We start from the raw sequence: 20,362 nt of genomic DNA, 5'->3' as shown, positions 1-20,362 counted from the left end.
ACATCTCTAGTTTAAACTGACTTTTGATGATGTAAAATTACAATAAATGTAATTTAGATTAATGCAACGGTGCGTCAGTCGACTAGGGGGCTAATGTCAGTTTTTGTGTGTCACGAAGCACGTGAGCGGTAAAGGATATATATACTATTTACAGAATCTGCCCATATTAAAGGCTTTTACTATTTGGTGAAATGTAAATGGGTCACAGGGGGATTGACTGGTTAACCATTAAGGCTTAAAAGTTGTTTTTAGGAATGCGTGTCTGATAATGAATATGTTGATAATTTGAACATTTGCCTTCTTCCTAGCGTCGTACAAACCATCCTGATCTCAGGAATTTACTGAGTTACAAAACGGAATGTAAACTAGGCTTGTAATAGGCTAGCTCCCCTCTTCCCTTCATTCACTCATTACCAGACTCAACCAGAGATACTAGATATAATTACACGATGCTTGCCTCTGCCCTAACAATGAGATTCGTTGTCCACAGAGTGGAACAGCGGCCTGTCAAGCTCCCGTCTATTCTCTTTGGATTGGTGGATTCAACTCGTCACTTTAATATAATTTTGAATATTCAATTAGGGGTGTTGACGTCAACCGTCTGTCTTCAATGGAGATTGAGATGCTATGCTGCCCTCATAAATATACATAGTCTCAAATTTCACTAGGGATAACTTCACAGTTTCCGGGATGTCCTGTGCGTCTCACTTATGTCGTTACACTTTTTACAACCTAAGCATTACGAAACTTCTATTAGATCAAGTTAACCTCACATATCAAAACAGCTATTAATTGTATCTTGACTAAATTCGACACTCATTGACTCCAAACAAAAACAACTCCCTTGCTTTATAATTCATGTTCTGTGGACAGATTTTGGGCGGAGTAAACCCTCTCGCTTCGTCTCTTCATCGTTGACTCAACTAATCAACATGCATACTCCAACCCGACAGGCGGCAGTGTTATATTGCATTTGGAAGTTTACCCGCCAACGAAACGAAGTAAGTTGTATTTTCCACCTCGCTGCCGCGGATGCGTTCCAAAATTCAGCCGATAAGCTTATGAAATATGAAAAAAGTCACGTAGCAATATTATAGCAAAGTTACAAATGTCCGAATTTGGACAGCAGTGACTCGCCGGTGTAAGGTAATGCTGCTAACGTTAGCTAGGCTAGCTATGTTTTGGGGATGGATAGCTGACGCTACGAACAAACATTTCCTAGGCTGGATAGCTAGCTAGCAACATAGGTATATGTGACAAATATAATTACTTGTATCTATGTATTATTAAGCTTTAGTATGCAAATTGGGGTTAAGCTTTTGAACACCCGTTGGTCCAAGAAACAAAGACCCCCAAATGTGGGCCAGCGCCGGACTTGGGGTGACGACGTTTCATAGTGATTTACGACCACGGTGTTAGCTAGCTACATAGTGAAATGATCAATATCACACTACTTATCAAGTTAGTTATTTAAGTCTAAAGGCTAGCACGCCCTACAGCTACCTAATGTTGTGTTGCTGAATTATGTGCCCCGCATTTTTATGTAATACTTCCCTGTTGATATATAATTTGTGATCAGTACAGTTGAACAGGCTTTCTAAATGATTATCCTTTCGTTAACTTAGACACTCCAGAGAGGCCCCATTCTACATGAATCATCGCATCGAGGACCGGTCAAGATGCAAAAGTGGAACAATGTGAAATGGGAAAGGGAGCTTGGCGATGGTGGACCCCCCTTTTGCTTTAGTTGTGAAAGGATCTTTCCAGACCAAATCTCATTTCATGACCACTTTTGTCCTGCGGCTGGTTACATCTGCTCCTGTGGAACAGAGTTCTCCATGTATGTTGATATGATGGACCACAGCGGGTTACATGAACCAGGCCACACTGTAATTAATTATAGCACCGTAAAGAAGGAACAATATCAGGGGGAGAGAGAGTACAAGGAGCAGCTTTCAAGGCTGGTATTGACGGCGGGGCAGGGAAGCTGGGCTAAACCTGGACTGACTCCGATGCTATCGGCCACTATGCCACGAGCCACAAAGCCTCCACCTGGTCCAAGTGCCCCAACAACAGACCTCTGGCACCAATTCCAGCCAGTGGTGTTGGTGGAGACCCTGCGCAAGTTTGGAAGGACAAAGCCCTACAGGTGTGCCTACTGTGAACTGGGCTTTGCAACAAAAGACTTACTCGTACGGCACCACAACACTCATGCAAGAAATAAAGTCCATGGCTGCCTGCAGTGCGGGGTTCTCCTGCTCAGTAACAACAAGTCACCACAGCCTGGCCACCACCAGTGTGGCTCATATCGGGCAACTCCTGAAACCAGATTTACCACTGCCACAGTGCTGAGTAACAGGAAACAGCCTGTGGGGAAGGCTCAGAAGGTTGTCCAGCGTCAGCACTGTCCTGACCCGTTCAGTGGGGAGCTGCAGCTAGGGATGCACATGGTCTCACAGCAGCCTGTTCCAGGGACTTCTGGAACAAAATACTTGAAGTGTAGAGTGTGTCAGGAGCCCTTCCAAACTGTCAAGCTGCTCGAGAGGCACCGTTGCACAATGGCGGCATCCTTTTTTGCGCATGAACTGGGTCTAACATCTGGCAAACAGCTTAATGGTCACAGAAAAGGGAAGGAGGGGACCAGCCCATACTCCTTTCCTCGAAGGAATGGTGACAAGGAGCTGGCGTTCAACATTCAAACTTCAGCGAATGTAACTGTATACGGCCACAAGGCAGTAGGCCCGGATAGGGGCACCGGGTTGTCTGCCATTTCTGTAAAGACTGAGGTTTCAGATGATGACTGTTTTGTGATTGAGGATGCGCTTTCGTGCTAGTCGGAACTAGGAAACTCTGAAATTTCCGACTTGCTGACTGGTTGAGCACGTGTATAACAACCAGTTAGTAAATCGGAAATGTCTGTGTTTCCTTGTTCTGACTTGCACGTGAATGCGGCATAAAAGCTCCTTCACCAAACCAAGTCAGCTGTCATACCAACAATGAACCTCTTCCCTCTCAGTACTACAGACATGAACAGTGCAAAAAGAATTCCCAATGTGAACCCTCTGCATTTGCAACAGACAAATGTCTTCTATGGGTATGGGCCCTTTTTGTAAGGTACCAGTTTAACTCTAATCTAACTACTCAAAATACAACTAATCTGTCAGTAGCCTAGGTATTATTTTATTTTTTATCAATTGTGTGTTTGTCAAATGATATTGAAAATGTTACATATGCAGTATCAAATCAGTCTGGATGGTTCATATAACCACAAACATTGTATGAAAGTTTGTCTTTTGAAAATTCTGTTTTTTTTTTGTTTTTATTTATTTATTTTTTTAACAGTAACTTTACTGAAAACTTGGTATAAGCAGCATTGGCCATATCGCAAGAACATGTTGGTTCTTTTTAGCCATTTCTGTGGTCTTGGAATAAAATATTGTTTTTTTCCGCTCTCTCCCTTTCCTTTGTAGCAACTAAGGTGTAATAATCTGTGTTTTTCGTATTTCAGGGACCAAGCAATAGCTGCAGCCATAAGTGATTGCTGGAAAATGCTATACTGGACACTCCTGACCTGCAAAACATTTTTTTTCTCCAGAGATACTTAAAATTGTGTTACGGTTAGAGGTAGGGTTAAGGTAAGAGACAGTTTAAGATTTTGGTTAGTTGTTTTACAAGTCAGGGTCTCTTTTTTTTAGCCTCTGCCAAGAGAGCATGATGGAAATGCAGATCATATATTCACTGATTGCTTGGGATAGCGCTCAGACATAGTTTGTCACTTGTGAATGCACATAGCACACAAAAATAGGGGTTTGTTGTCTTTAGAATATTTTTGCTATCTCATGAGAATTTTATACGCACTGCACTGTTTTTTTGGTAAACTTTTTTTTATTTTACACCGGTTGTCCACCTTTGATGTAGGCAGGCACCGCAACGCCATTTCCGTCCTACCGGATGTTGAGTGAGGAGAAAAAACAATTGAATCACGAATACAATAAGCTAACATTTCAAATTATGGCACACACCACTGTATCTGAACGTTGGCGAAAACATCAATGTTATGTGCAATGCATTATTTATAAATATTGATATTTGTCGGGTTTAGACTACAACACGGTATGTTGACATTAGCTAGCTAGTAGCGTTCATCATGTCGACAGCTATCTAACTGGTGGTTCGAGGACAAGTTTGCACTAACACATTTTTGGGTGAGTAACTGCGAGTCTTAGGTTAACCTATCTTGCTATTGCGTGCATGTTTCTTTAGCTAGCTACCTGGAGCTAGAGCATGTTTTCCAACATTTCGGCCTACCTGCAGCATGTCGTTATAGCTATCGTTAGTTGACAGCTACATACAGTGCCTTAAGAAACTATTCCCACCCCTGACTTTTTCCACATTTTGTTATGTTATGGCCTACATTTAAAATATATTCAATTGAGATTTTGTCACAGAACTATGCACAATAGTCCATACTGCCAAAGTGTAATTATGTTAATGTAAATTATTACAAATGAAAAGCTAAAATGTCTTGAGTCACGTATTCAACCTCGTTATGGAAAGCCTGAATAGGTTCAAGAGTTAAAATGCGCTTAAGTCACATAAGTTGCATGGACTCGCTCTGTGAAATAATGTTTAACTTAATTTTTGAATGACTACCTCATCTGTACCCCACACACACAATGATCTGTAAGGTCCCTCAGCCGAGTTGTGAATTAAAAACACAGATTCAACCACAAAGACCAGGGAGATTTCCAATGCTAAGCAAATAAGGGCAGCTATTGGTATATGGGTAAAAAATAAAACGCAGACATTGAATATCCGTTTGAATATGGTGAAGTGAATTACTTTTATTTTATTTCACCTTTTATTTAACCAGGTAGGCCAGTTGAGAACAAGTTCTCATTTACAACTGTGACCTGACCAAGATAAAGCAAAGCAGTACAACACAGAGTTACACATGGGTTAAACTAACGTACAGTCAATAACACAATAGAAAAATATATCTTCAGTGTGTGCAAATGTAACATTAGGGAGGAAAGGCAATAAATATGCCATAGTGGCAAAATAATTACTATTTAGCAATTAAACACTGGAGTGATGGATAGTGCAGAAGATTAATGTAAGTAGAGATACTGTGGTGCAAAGGAGCAAAAAGATAAATAACAATTTGGGGATGAGGTAGTTGGGTGGGCTATTTACAGATGGGCTGTGTACAGGTGCAATGATCGGTAAGCTGCTCTGACAGCTGATGCTTAAAGTTAGAGAGGGAAATATAAGTCTCCAGCTTCAGTGACTTGCAATTCGTTCCAGTCATTGGCAGCAGAGAACTGGAAGGTTAGGTGGCCAAAGGAGGACATGGTTTGGGGATGACCAGTGATCTATACCTTCTGGAGCATGTGCTGCTATGGTGACCAGTGAGCTGAGAAAAGGCGGGGCGTTACCTAGCAAAGACTTATAGATGACCTGGAGCTAGTGGGTTTGGCGACGAATATGAAGCGAGGGCCAGCCAACGAGAGCATACAGGTCGCAGTGGTGGGTAGTATATGGGGCTTTGGTGACAAAACAGATGGCACTGTGATAGACAACATCCAGTTTGCTGAGTAGAGTGTTGGAGGCTATTTTGTAAATGACATCGCCGAAGTCCAGGATTGGTAGGATAGTCCGTTTTACGAGGGTATGTTTGGCAGCAAGAGTGAAGGATGCTTTGTTGCAGAATAGGAAGCCAATTCTAGATTTAATTTTGGACTGGAGATGCTGAATGTGAGTCTGGAAAAAGAGTTTGCAGTCTAACCAGACACCTAGGTATTTGTAGTTGTCCACATATTCTAAGTCGGAACCGTTCAGAGTAGTGATGCTAGACGCGCGGGCAGCGATCGGTTGAAGAGCATGCATTTCGTTTTACTTGCATTTAAGAGCAGTTGGAGGCCACGGAAGGAGTGTTGTATGGCATTGAAGCTTGTCTGGAGGTTTCTTAACACCGTGTCCAAAGAAGGGCCAGACGTATACAGAATGGTGTTGTCTGCGTATAGGTGGATCAGAGAATCACCAGCAGCAAGAGCGACATCATTGAGGTATACAGAGAAAAGAGTCGGCCCGAGAATTGAACCCTGTGGCACCCCCATAGAGACTGCCAGAGGTCCGGACAACAGGCCCTCTGATTTGACACACTGAACTCTATCTGAGAAGTGGTTGGTGGGCGAGGCGAGCCAGTCATTTGAGAAACCAATGCTATTGAGTCTGCTGATAAGAATGCGGTGATCGACAAGAGTCGAAAGCCTTGGCCAGGTTGATGAAGCCAGCTGGACAGTATTGTCTTTTATCGATGGTGGTTATATGGTTTAGGACCTTCAGTGTGGCAGAGGTGCACCCATGACCCGCCCGGGGGGGGGGGGGGGGGGGGGTATTCAAAATGGTCGTGATCTGTTTAACTTGGCTTTTGATGACTTTAGAAAGGCAGGGCAGGATATATACACTGCTCAAAAAAATAAAGGGAACACTAAAATAACACCCTAGATCTGAATGAATGAAATATTCTTATTAAATACTTTTTTCTTTACATAGTTGAATGTGCTGACAACAAAATCACACATCAATGGAAATCAAATTTATCAACCCATGGAGGTCTGGATTTGGAGTGACACTCAAAATTAAAGTGGAAAACCACACTACAGGCTGATCCAACTTTGATGTAATGTCCTTAAAACAAGTCAAAATGAGGCTCAGTAGCGTGTGTGGCCTCCACGTGCCTGTATGACCTCCCTACAACGCCTGGGCATGCTCCCGATGAGGTGGCGGATGGTCTCCTGAGGGATCTCCTCCCAGACCTGGACTAAAGCATCAGGGAAACTCCTGGGCAGTCTGTGGTGCATGGAGCGAGACATGATGTGCTCAATTGGATTCAGGTCTGGGGAACGGGTGGGCCAGTCCATAGCATCAATGCCTTCCTCTTGCAGGAACTGCTGACACACTCCAGTCACATGAGGTCTAGCATTGTCTTGCATTAGGAGGAACCCAGGGCCAACCGCACCAGCATATGGTCTCACAAGGGGTCTGAGGATCTCATCTCGGTACCTAATGGCAGTCAGGCTACCTCTGGCGAGCACATTGAGGGCTGTGCGGCCCCCCAAAGAAATGCCACCCCACACCATGACTGACCCACCGCCAAACCGGTCATGCTGGAGGATGTTGCAGGCAGCAGAACGTTCTCCACCGCATCTCCAGACTGTCACGTCTGTCACGTGCTCAGTGTGAACCTGCTTTCATCTGTGAAGAGCACAGGGCGCCAGTGGCGAATTTGCCAATCTTGGTGTTCTCTGGCAAATGCCAAACGTCCTGCACGGTGTTGGGCTGTAAGCACAACCCCCACCTGTGGACGTCGGGCCCTCATACCACCCTCATGGAGTCTGTTTCTGACCGTTTGAGCAGACACATGCACATTTGTGGCCTGCTGGAGGTCATTTTGCAGGGCTCTGGCAGTGCTCCTCCTGCTCCTCCTTGCACAAAGGTGGAGGTAGCGGTCCTGCTGCTGGGTTGTTGCCCTCCTACGGCCTCCTCCACGTCTCCTGATGTACTGGCCTGTCTCCTGGTAGCGCCTCTATGCTCTGGACACTACGCTGACAGACACAGCAAACCTTCTTGCCACAGCTCGCATTGATGTGCCATCCTGGATGAGCTGCACTACCTGAGCCACTTGTATGGGTTGTAGACTCCGTCTCATGCTACCACTAGAGTGAAAGCACCGCCAACATTCAAAAGTGACCAAAACATCAGCCAGGAAGCATAGGAACTGAGAAGTGGTCTGTGGTTGCCACCTGCAGAACCACTCCTTTATTGGGGGTGTCTTGCTAATTGCCACCTGTTGTTTATTCCATTTGCACAACAGCATGTGAAATTTATTGTCAATCAGTGTTGCTTCCTAAGTGGACAGTTTGATTTGGAGTTACATTGTGTTGTTTACGTGTTCCCTTTATTTTTTTGAGCAGTGTATATAGGTCGGTAACAGTTTGGGTCTTGTGTCTCCCTCTTTGAAGAGGGGGATGACCGCGGCAGCTTTCCAATCTTTAGGGATCTCAGACGTTACGGAAGAGGTTGAACGGGCTAGTAATAGGGGTTGCAACAATTGCGCGGATAATTTTAGAAAGATAGGGTACAGATTGTGTAGCCAGCTGATTTGTAGAGGTCCAGATTTTGCAGCTCTTTCAGAAAAAATTACACTGGGTGGTGTATCAATACACATAGTCACTACAAAGATACAGGCGTCCTTCCTAACTCAGTTGCCAGAGAGGAAGGAAACTGCTCAGAGATTTCAACATGAGGCCAATGGTGACATTAAAACAGTTAAGAGTATAATGGCTGTGATTGGAGAAATCTGAGGATCGATCAGCATTGTAAATTACTCCACAATACTAACATAAATTACAGTGAAAAGAAGGAAGATTGTACAGAATACATTCCAAACATGCATCCTGTTTGCAGTAAGACACTAAAGTAAAACTGCAAAAAATTTGGAAAATAAATTAACTTTATGTCCTGAACAATGTGTTATGTTTGGGGCAAATCCAACACATCAGAGTATTATTCTTCATATTTTCAAACATGGCGGTAACTGCATCATGTTATGTGTACGCTTGTCACCGGCAAGGACTATAGTTTATTTTGTAAATAAAAATAAACGGAATAGAGCTAAGCACAGGCAAAATTCTAGAGGAAAACCTGGTTCACTCAGCTTTCCAACAGACACTGGGAGACAAATGCATCTTTCAGCAGGACAATATCAAGGCAGAATATACACAGGAGTTGCTTACTAAGATGACATTGAATTTTCTTGAGTGGCCTAGTTACAGTTTTGACTTAAATCAGCTTCAACATTTATGGCAAGACTTTTTAAAATGACTGTCTAACAATGATCAACAGTCAACTTGTCAGAGCTTGAATAATTTCTTTAAAGAATGTGTAAATATTGTACAATCCAGCTGTGCAAAGTTCTTCGAGCAGGTGAGTCAAGCTCATTCACATGGAGGTCCAAGTGCCTGCTGGTTTTTGTCTTTTACTTTTAATTAAGACCTAGACAACCAGGTGAGGGGAGCTCCTTACAAATCGGTGACCTTAATTCATCAATCAAGGAAAGAATGTGAACCTGCAGACACTTGGCCCTCCATAAAATTAGTTTGTCACATGTCTCAGAGACTTACCCAGAAAGACTCACAGCTGTAATCGCTTCCAAAGGTGATTCTTATATATATTGACTCAGGCGTGTGAATACTTATGTAAATTATTAGATATTTCAGTATTTCATTTTCAATTAACATGTTTTCACTTTGTCATTATGGGGTATTCTGTGTAGAAGGGTGAGTAAAATATATATTTTGAATTCCGGCTGTAATAGAGCAAAATGTGAAAGTCAAGGGGTATAAATACTTTCTGAAGGCATTGTAGCTAGCTGCCTACAGTGACAAGAAGAATAGATTTGATTTGGGAATTCCTGTAGCTTGTTCTTTTCACTTCGATTAGATAATCTGGATGTCAGAGGCCTCTATGGGTTGTGGTGCCTACAACCTATCAATTTGATTCAAGGCATGGAAGACACAAGTTGGAACATTCAAACCCAACAGAACAACACTACATCAGTATGTGAGATGCATGTGGGCTGTTTTTTGGTAAGACATTTTGAATGACAGCATGGGATAAAATGTTGCACAGGCTGCTAAATCTGGTGCGAAAAATACAGATGCAAAATGTAGTGGTACCAATGGTATGGTTGTTACATTTTTTATTTATGATTTCAAGTCAGTAGCACATCCCTGTCTTGTCCAATCTATAGAAGGGGTGCTCTTGGCCATTGTTGCCAGAGGCCCCAAAAAGACTGACTAACATTTCTGCGTGCGACTGTTCGATAAACCAAGACAGTTTTCGATGTTATGATGTAGAATCACGTGGCTCAAAGTGCTGTTTCTTTTGTTAAGGTACTTGGAGACGGTAGTGGCCGTTACCTGGCTAGATTGTGGTGGAAGACGAGACGCGTGGTTTGAACAAAAGCTGGGTGATCGTTCTTGCCTGGGCTGCTATTGGAGGATCTACGTTGAACATTTACATTTTCGTCATCAGTCCCGCCAGAGAGCCTACCTAAAAATAAAGACAGTAAGTATTAAAATAGCATAAGAAAGTCACTCATGTATGTTGGAAATGGTAGCATATTGTTACTAGTATCACAGAGGCTAGAAAAACTCCATCCTGAATCTAGTTTTTATGAGAATTCACCTCTTCCCTATGTGAAAACACAGAGCAAGAGACTGACTGACATGGGAAGTAGAATTTCCTTCAGTAGAGGAGTCAATGATGAGGAAATGGTCAGCCTTATCTGCTGCCCATAGCAACCCTCCTAAACCCTTGCCTGCCCTGACTAACGAGAAACCGGTAACTGCTGATACTCGTAATGGAGACGCTACTGTTCTAATGTGTCCCCCTTCAGGGTATTTTCATGTCTAGAACTGTATGTCTGATACAATATACACATATATTTGTGCGATATGTGCTGCGTCTGCCTGTTTCTCTACAGTGCCTTGCGAAAGTATTCGGCCCCCTTGAACTTTGCAACCTTTTGCCACATTTCAGGCTTCAAACATAAAGATATAAAACTGTATTTTTTTGTGAAGAATCAACAACAAGTGGGACACAATCATGAAGTGGAACGACATTTATTGGATATTTCAAACTTACAAATCAAAAACTGAAAAATTGGGCGTGCAAAATTATTCAGCCCCCTTAAGTTAATACTTTGTAGCGCCACCTTTTGCTGCGATTACAGCTGTAAGTCGCTTGGGATATGTCTCTATCAGTTTTGCACATCGAGAGACTGAAATTTTTTCCCATTCCTCCTTGCAAAACAGCTCGAGCTCAGTGAGGTTGGATAGAGAGCATTTGTGGACAGCAGTTTTCAGTTCTTTCCACAGATTCTCGATTGGATTCAGGTCTGGACTTTGACTTGGCCATTCTAACACCTGGATATGTTTATTTTTGAACCATTCCATTGTAGATTTTGCTTTATGTTTTGGATCATTGTCTCATTGGAAGACAAATCTCCATCCTAGTCTCAGGTCTTTTGCAGACTCCATCAGGTTTTCTTCCAGAATGGTCCTGTATTTGGCTCCATCCATCTTCCCATCAATTTTAACCATCTTCCCTGTCCCTGCTGAAGAAAAGCAGGCCCAAACTATGATGCTGCCACCACCATGTTTGACAGTGGGGATGGTGTGTTCAGCTGTGTTGCTTTTACGCCAAACATAACGTTTTGCATTGTTGCCAAAAAGTTCAATTTTGGTTTCATCTGACCAGAGCACCTTCTTCCACATGTTTGGTGTGTCTCCCAGGTGGCTTGTGGCAAACTTTAAACGACACTTTTTATGGATATCTTTAAGAAATGGCTTTCTTCTTGCCACTCTTCCATAAAGGCCAGATTTGTGCAATACACGACTGATTGTTGTCCTATGGACAGAGTCTCCCACCTCAGCTGTAGATCTCTGCAGTTCATCCAGAGTGATCATGGGCCTCTTGGCTGCATCTCTGATCAGTCTTCTCCTTGTATGAGCTGAAAGTTTAGAGGGACGGCCAGGTCTTGGTAGATTTGCAGTGGTCTGATACTCCTTCCATTTCAATATTATCGCTTGCACAGTGCTCCTTGGGATGTTTAAAGCTTGGGAAATCTTTTTGTATCCAAATCCGGCTTTAAACTTCTTCACAACAGTATCTCGGACCTGCCTGGTGTGTTCCTTGTTCTTCATGATGCTCTCTGCGCTTTTAACGGACCTCTGAGACTATCACAGTGCAGGTGCATTTATACGGAGACTTGATTACACACAGGTGGATTGTATTTATCATCATTAGTCATTTAGGTCAACATTGGATCATTCAGAGATCCTCACTGAACTTCTGGAGAGAGTTTGCTGCACTGAAAGTAAAGGGGCTGAATAATTTTGCACGCCCAATTTTTCAGTTTTTGATTTGTTAAAAAATTTTGAAATATCCAATAAATGTCGTTCCACTTCATGATTGTGTCCCACTTGTTGTTGATTCTTCACAAAAAAATACAGTTTTATATCTTTATGTTTGAAGCCTGAAATGTGGCAAAAGGTCGCAAAGTTCAAGGGGGCCGAATACTTTCGCAAGGCACTGTATATTTGATTATGAAAACTACGACTGGCGCAAAAGGAAAGCATTAACGTGTTATACCTTTTTTTATTTATATATATACACAGTGAGGGAAAAAGTATTTGATCCCCTGCTGATTTTGTACGTTTGCCCACTGACAAAGAAATGATCAGTCTACAATTTTAATGGTAGGTTTATTTGAACAGTGAGAGACAGAATAACAACAAAAAAAATACAGAAAACGCATGTCAAAAATGTTATAAATTGATTTGCATTTTAATGAGGGAAATAAGTATTTGACCCGTCTGCAAAACATGACTTAGTACTTGGTGGCAAAACCCTTGTTGGCAATCACAGAGGTCAGACGTTTCTTGTAGTTGGCCACCAGGTTTGCACACATTTCAGGAGGGATTTTGTCCCACTCCTCTTTGCAGATCTTCTCCAAGTCATTAAGGTTTTGAGGCTGACGTTTGGCAACTCGAACCTTCAGCTCCCTCCACAGATTCTGTATGGGATTAAGGTCTGGAGACTGGCTAGGTGACTCCAGGACCTTATAATGTGCTTCTTCTTGAGCCACTCCTTTGTTGCCTTGGGTCATTGTCATGCTGGAATACCCATCCACGACCCATTTTCAATGCCCTGGCTGAGGGAAGGAGGTACATGGCCCCGTCCATCGTCCCTTTGATGCAGTGAAGTTGTCCTGTCCCCTTAGCAGAAAAACACCCCCAAAGCATAATGTTTCCACCTCCATGTGTGACGGTGGGGATGGTGTTCTTGGGGTCATAGGCAGCATTCCTCCTCCTCCAAACACGGCGAGTTGAGTTGATGCCAAAGAGCTCCATTTTGGTCTCATCTGACCACAACACTTTCACCCAGTTGTCCTCTGAATCATTCAGATGTTCATTGGCAAACTTCAGATGGGCATGTATATGTGCTTTCTTGAGCAGGGGTACCTTGAGGGTACTGCAAGATTTCACTCCTTCACTGCGCAGTGTGTTACCAATTGTTTTCTTGGAGACTGTGGTCCCAGCTGCCTTGAGATCATTGACAAGATCCTCCCGTGTAGTTCTGGGCTGATTCATCACCGTTCTCATGATCATTGCAACTCTATGAGGTGAGATCTTGCATGGAGCCCCAGGCCGAGGGAGATTGACAGTTATTTTGTGTTTCTTCCATTTGCGAATAATCGCACCAACTGTTGTCACCTTCTCACCAAGCTGCTTGGCGATGGTTTTGTAGCCCATTCCAGCCTTGTGTAGGTTTACAATCTTGTCCCTGACATCCTTTGAGAGCTCTTTGGTCTTGGCCATGGTGGAGAGTTTGGAATCTGATTGATTCATTGCTTCTGTGGACAGGTGTCTTTTATACAGGTAACAAGCTGAGATTAGGAGTACTCCCTTTAAGAGTGTGCTCCTAATCTCAGCTCGTTACCTGTATAAAAGACACCTGGGGGCCAGAAATCTTTCTGATTGAGAGGGGGTCAAACACTTATTTCCCTCATTAAAATGCAAATCAATTTATAACATTATTGACATGCGTTTTTCTGGATTTGTGTTGTTATTCTGTCTCTCATTGTTCAAATAAACCTACCATTAAAATGATAGACTGATCATTTCTTTGTCAGTGGGCAATCGTACAAAATCAGCAGGGGATCAAATACTTAATTCCCTCACTATATCTATCTATCTATCTATCTATCTATCTATATATATATATATACTTTTTTTAAACATTTTCTTTTAACAGCCATCTGAAGAGAAGATCAGCAAGGAGGTGGACAACTGCCATAACATGCCCCCTATGAAGGAGCCCTTACAAAGACTCCAACTACAGAGAGAAAGTAAAAGCCAACAGAACAAAGTGGTGGCTGAACCCTCTGACACACGGTCACTACCAGGTACCCCTGTTTTGGCTGTCCTTCCTAATCCCGGAGAGGTAAACTCTGGTGGCATTAATCGCAGAAGAATGAGCACAAAGATGCAGGCAAACATGGAGAAAATGCATGTTAATTCACATGCTACTGGTCATGGTAGAACTCAATGTGAAAGTGCCAATCCTGAAGTGCATTTATCACTTACTGGGAGTGAGCAAACATTGAACTGTATCACAAAGGAGCTGGTGGGTGTAACAAGGCCAGCAGCGGTAGACGTTGTTAGGAAACGTGGTCGCCCTCACAAGAAGGCAAAGATGCTGCATACTGTGCTACAAACAGTGGAGAGTTCTTCTCATCTGAGCACTGCAGAATCAAAGGATTGGAGTGAAACAATGTCTGACAGAGCGAATTACATTTCTTATACTACAAACTGTGTAGAGAACAGGGATGACACATCTCTCAGAGCTATTGAAACAAAAGCAATATCTCTAAACCGTGAACCAAGCAATACAGCGGTGTCTGTTCTTGACTCGTCCCCCAAAGACCATCAACCAGCTGAATCCAGCCCTGTGGCTATCTCACCTTTGGAACCAAAAAGGAAAAGGGGACGACCAAAGGGTTCGACCAAGAAACAACCAGGAAAAACCATGAACACTATTTCAGTAAAACAATCCCATGTAACAGAAGAAAAAATGGCAATTAAAAAGGAACCTGATGAGATGCTATCTGAAGAGGAAAAGAGAGGAAACATTGGTCCTCAGCCTGAGAAAACTCCTGTTGAACCTAAACACAGAGTAGGACGACCACCAAAGAAAACAACACTCGTGAGGCAGTTTGCGTTAGCACAGAGAAAATCACAGAGAAAATCATGTTCTATTACAGCATCTGTGAATTCCCAGGATATTCCACCTCAACATCAGAATATTGAGACTGAGCGTTCACTAGATTATATTGCAAGGCATGTGTCTGTGTCACTTAGTCGCGTTGATTCTCGGCGAGGTGGGACTGCTGACATGATCTCTAATGTGAAGTGTGAGGATATTGAAATAGAGCTGGGTGATTTTAATTCCCTGGCACAGTCAAATTGTCTCATGTCTTTTCAATGCCACACTGACACCAGTGTGAAGGTTGAGTCCTGTAATACTAGTTGTGAAGGCACTGAGTTCAAAAAGCCACTCAAAGTCGACAAATCAGGAGAAACTGCTGGCACTGCTCCCAGAAAGCGATCCCGGTTTGTTTTTGGAAAAACTAAATACAAAAAAGGAAAGAGGAAAAGGTTCATTGATGATAGAGGTAGACTCCAACGTGTGACCTCACAGGGAGATCCAGACACCATGTCAAAGCAGACCGATGAAGGCAGTGGTGATGTTGGAGAGGAGATGGACTGTGGCGAGTCAGCTTGGGAGTATGAGGGTAACACAAATGACAGCTTTTCAAATGAAAGTAAGTCAACAGATGAAGGATTTAAAGATTTGCCTGAGAGTCACCAAAATCCTATCATCACTGATGTAAACATATTAGAAACTATGTCGCATGAGTCCTTTTCGAAATCAGATGTCGTACAAGGTGAAGAATTCACAAGTAAAAAAATCAAGGAAGAGAGAGATGGTGCAGGCGATGAAACTGAATATAACCCAACAAGCAGTTGTGGCCTGAAGGCTCGGGGGAGACCAAAAGGGAGACCAAAAGGCACAGGGAAAACGTGTGAGTACTGCGGTCGCCATTTTGATTTTGTGTCTGTATATACCGTCCATCTACGCACTCATACAGGCGAAAGGCCCTATAAGTGCATTGATTGTGACCAAGACTTTGCCCAGCTATCTAACTTAAAAAGTCATGTCAAGAAACATAACAAGCGCTGTCGGCCTCTGAAGTGTCCTTATTGCAAAATGAAGTTCAGTAATTCAAAGGAATTGCTTGCTCATTGCAAGTGGCACTCGCAGAACCCGAACCAGGACTCTGAGTCTGGGAGTAAAACGAAGGATAACAGAAATGAGGCCACTCATACACCCCTTGTTTCTCTGAAAGAAAGGAGAAAAAGGGGAAAGGGGGGGATACTCAAATGCCACATTTGTGGGAAAGTGTTTCCCTTTTGGTCTGGTCTGCAGGTTCATATACGTATGCACACTGGGGAAAAACCATATATCTGTAAAGTATGTGGGAAAGCCTTTAGTAATCGCTCATCAATTCGTATTCATGAGGTGACACACTGGTCCATTAAGCCTTACAACTGCACACGGTGTGGGAAGAGTTTCACTCAGTTGTCGTCTGCAAAAAAACATCCCTGCAAGGGTCTGAGGGAGAGTAATGACAGAGAGGGCCGGAAGAAGCCTTTCATATCTTTTACATGCCACATCTGCGAAGAGAGATTTGTTCAGAGGCGTCAGTACAAAACCCACCTGAAAACCCATGCTGGTGTGAAGCTCTTTCGCTGTTTATTCTGTGACCAGCTGTTTAGTGTGATGTCAGAATTTGAAGAGCACCACCAATATTGCACCAAAGTTAGGGGGGAGAAGATGACATCCAAATCTGAATTTAGGATTTGGAAACCTAGAGCCCCTAATCAGCAAAGATCGCAGCAACCAAGTGTCAAGAGTCATTCACCAGTCACCCAATTAGTATTTCCTGCAGCTGCTGATAGTCAACCATTTCAGAACCTTGGACAGACTTCAGCTTCCTCTGTCTCGTTGTTGAACTGTGAACCTACCCCACAGCAAAAATCAAGTGGTCATCAGTCTTCACAAACACATGCCAATAAAGCCATTGCTACAACTCTGCGCCCCTTCCAAACATGCATTATACCCACAAATAATCTCACCCCACTTGTATCAAAGTTGAACAGTCTAGATTGTAAATCTGACCCGAGGAAGTACTTCTGCCCACGTTGTGGAAGACTTTTCAGACACACAGGAAGACTCAGAGCCCACATGCTAACTCATGCCCACAGTCAGAGCTACACCTGTGACTGCTGTGGAAAGACCCTGGAAAGCTGGAAAAAGCTTTGGCTTCACCAGCGAATCCACAGACAGAAACTAGGACGGTTCTCATGTCCAAAGTGTCGCCAAGGTTTCCGCTTCGTTGGGCCCTACAAGCAGCACATGCTGCGAGAACATCCGGAGTACCAGTGGATCGATGAGAGACCAAACAAAACTCTCCAAGGACTTGACCAGCAGCAGTGCCTGCCTTATCAATGTGAGGAGTGCAACGCCAGCTTCAGGACACTAGATATGCTTTTCAATCATCAGCTTTGCCATTCCTCACCAGGTGACCACAGTATGTGGATACAGGACGACTGCTATGATTACTCTCCCTCGACACATGAACATGATGTACCTTCCAACATGAATGGATTTGACCCTCACATGAACAGTGGAGTAACACACTCCCATCAGGAACTCCACCATACCTACTACCCTTCTCCGCCTCTACAAGCAAACCACCCACGAGGTTCACATCTCCTTCATTACTTTTCCAATCATTCAGACCTACTACATTCACTGTCACCCCTTATACCTGTGCCTCCCCCAATGCAACACCCAGGTTTCCAACCAGGCCTCCGGTCTTATGACTCCACCCAGCCGCTCACAAGCCCTCTATCGCCACTATACTCACAGGTAAAGATCATTCCATACCCTAACAGAAAAGATGGGAATGTAAACAGGAAGCGGAGTAGAATTTATGGGAATGCGACTAAACGTGCTGCTAGATCCAAGGAGGACAAGGCGACAATGAGAGGTTTGGATTGTGCGGAGTGTGGTGTTCAGTTTCCTGCTGTCTCACAACTCTATGAGCATTATTTGCAGCATGCAAGGGGAGAGGTGTAAGAAGTGAAAATGAGGAACCTTTTTCTATCACAAAGGCACGTTATCCCCCATCTCTTTCTCAGAGGTTTACCTCTATCAGTTTAGAAATTACTCATACGTCAACCAACAGTGGCATTTTTAACACAGAGGTTGTTGTATTGATGTGTTTGAGTGAATATTCTGTTGAATGGAGATTGTTACTCTGGTTGCTTGTTGGTCATTAGGGAAGCTGATTACTTTTGGTTGTTATTTGAATGACTTACATTGATCAATTTTAAATTGACAGTATTTAATTTTTCGTTGGCGAGTGTCCCTTAATCTGAAAAGATGGTCAGTGCTTTTATACACTTCAGTAGTTTTAGCAGGTTTTGAGACGAGGACAGATCATGCCCTGCAATCTATTTTTCAATGGAAGTTTGAGTGTAAATTACAATGCTTGATCATGGAACATTACGAGGTATGACAATGTCATTGTTAACCTCTTCCTGTCAGACTCTGATTCTCAACTGATGATTTATGTAATTTAGGCTACCAATACAAGTGATTAATATCTATTTTAATTCTGTCCATTTATTTAAAAGAAAATTATAAACCTCATGTTTTGCATGTTAGTCATTTATACTGTGGTTGTGTTCATTTGTAACTTATGCAAAAATAATATTTTCACTGCCAGTACTCTAGTCTTTTTAACTAATAGGCCTACATTCCCTCATGTTTACAGAAAGTTATTTTGTTTAGAAAAGCCGTTCTTGTTCTGTTGCTGATGAACTGACAGCTGTTTACATACTGTATATTTTACTTTCCAGTTTCACTCAGTTATTAATGTGTCAGACAAAAATAAAAGCCACCTTTCTAATGTTGTGCTTATTTAATTGCAAACATATTGCCTAGCACAAGTACATATGTAAGCATACAGGACACATCGTGTGGGATTCACATGCTGGTTCGAATGATTTTGTTGTCGAATGCCCTTTTAAAGGCACTGCTCTCATGGAACTATTGAATGGTTTTGTAGTTTGCTCACTGTGGAGAACAAACTAATTTCCCCCAGATGATAGGGAGTCAATGAAAAGGTTCAACATTTTGCAAGACTAACTTTGAATTCAGATTAATGTGTTATGGACTCTATTTTTAATTTTAAGAACATATGTGAGGCTAATTTCAATTGTTACTAAATGTAATTACTATTTAGGAATTCCATTTTTTTGGCACCCTTATGTGTAGTGTAAAATTGTAACAAAGCAATATTATTATGGTGAGGCGCCGCTAATAGTTTATTACGGTTACAGACGACAATGGGGCGTGATCCAAATGTGCGGCAGTAAATCAGTCACGCCACGGTCAAAACATTGGGGTGAAAAAAATGTTCTTTGCAATTCTATCGGTTGACATCAAACATGAAAAAGATGCATATAATTTAGTTATAATGTAAATATGTGTATTCTCCTGCAAGCAAGAGTTTACCCGTATCGTTGAAATATTTGACACCATTGCAATAAACCGCAAGGGACAGAGGATCCATTGAATATTGAGGAACAAGCAAGGTAGGCGACAGAATTTAAGGTTATTAACGTTCACAGACATATTCTATCCATGAAATCGTGCACCAATTAGTCACCGAGTTATCCTGCGTGAAGGTGTTCTGTTTTGACCAAAATATGTTATCTTTACTGCGAAAGCTATAAACTGAAGAAATTACACACATATGTTATTTAACCATGCTGGAAAAGTAGTCTGATCGGTGACCAGAGTATGGTTCTACAGCTGACACTGTTTATAATAAGCCTTAGCAATGAGGACCAAATGTTCAAGCCATTTCTTTTTAATCATACCCTATTGATGTGCCTATTAATCTCAAAGAATACAATAGGATGGAGACAGTATGTGGTAAAGGAGGGACATTGGATGGTGACATGCTGATGGTCATCGTTAAACAAGAGGAAGAAGACCATATGGAGCAGATGTCCAATGGTCCACTGTCATCTGACACGCTCATCAAACAGGAGCAAGAAGAGGGCCTAGAACAAGGCACTACAGGTGGGTCCAAATAAGGGTTTAGGAGCCTGCAAGCCAACACTTACACAGAAACGGAATTGTAGTATTGATCATTTTACAACACGATACAATATATTAGTCTCTTATTTTCAACCTTGATTCTCAACACATTTTCTTCCTTCGCTCCTGCTATCCCACTAAATCACGGTTGAGCTTCAGCTCCAGATGACCAACTCCCTGAGGAAACAGACACCCTGGAAGAAGCAGAGAAGGAAGGGAAAGACAGGAGAGGTGCTGGTCTGCTGTTAAGACTGAGGATGTCTCTGGGTCAGACTCCAGTTGGTGCTGCAGACTGTCAGCGCTGCTTCAGTTCCTCCTGGCAGCTGACGGGGCACTGTTGTACTGGCATCGCGGGGGAGGACGGGGTCGCCCACGGCCACAAGGTCAAACTGGAGTTCCGGTGCCCAGTGTGTGGCGACCGCTGCCTCCGCCCCACAGCCTTCATCATGCACAAGCGCAGTCACATGGGCCAGTCCCAGTACGTCTGTGG

General features: G+C 42.9%; 1 protein-coding gene across 8 annotated transcripts; it reads left to right on the top strand.

Moving 5' to 3' along the window:
• The first annotated feature begins 678 nt into the window (after nt 1–678).
• Nucleotides 679–18,673, top strand: LOC110538076 (zinc finger protein 135). 8 transcript variants are annotated; one of them, XM_036942633.1, is made up of 5 exons: nt 984–1,146; nt 1,626–4,205; nt 9,960–10,134; nt 10,278–10,410; nt 13,888–18,673. In XM_036942633.1, the coding sequence occupies exons 4-5, from the start codon at nt 10,330–10,332 to the stop codon at nt 17,836–17,838; spliced, it is 4,032 nt and encodes a 1,343-aa protein (XP_036798528.1). In that variant the 5' UTR covers nt 984–1,146; nt 1,626–4,205; nt 9,960–10,134; nt 10,278–10,329; the 3' UTR covers nt 17,839–18,673. The 8 variants fall into 7 exon arrangements, with proteins under 8 accessions (XP_036798525.1, XP_036798530.1, XP_036798528.1 ...); XM_036942630.1 differs by lacking the exon at nt 10,278–10,410 and adding an exon at nt 9,508–9,653 and having other exon boundaries at nt 679–1,001; XM_036942635.1 differs by having other exon boundaries at nt 692–1,001.
• The last annotated feature ends 1,689 nt before the right edge of the window (nt 18,674–20,362 follow it).

Source organism: Oncorhynchus mykiss, chromosome 2, assembly GCF_013265735.2.
Source record: "Oncorhynchus mykiss isolate Arlee chromosome 2, USDA_OmykA_1.1, whole genome shotgun sequence".
Classification (NCBI taxonomy): Eukaryota; Metazoa; Chordata; class Actinopteri; order Salmoniformes; family Salmonidae; genus Oncorhynchus; species Oncorhynchus mykiss.
This window is presented reverse-complemented; position numbering and strand designations above follow the sequence as displayed.

Excerpts from the sequence above, each read along its gene's own strand:
- LOC110538076 (XM_036942630.1), top strand. Across the intron at positions 10,135-13,887 it reads CCTACCTAAAAATAAAGACA|CCATCTGAAGAGAAGATCAG; the intron begins GTAAGTATTAAA and ends TTCTTTTAACAG.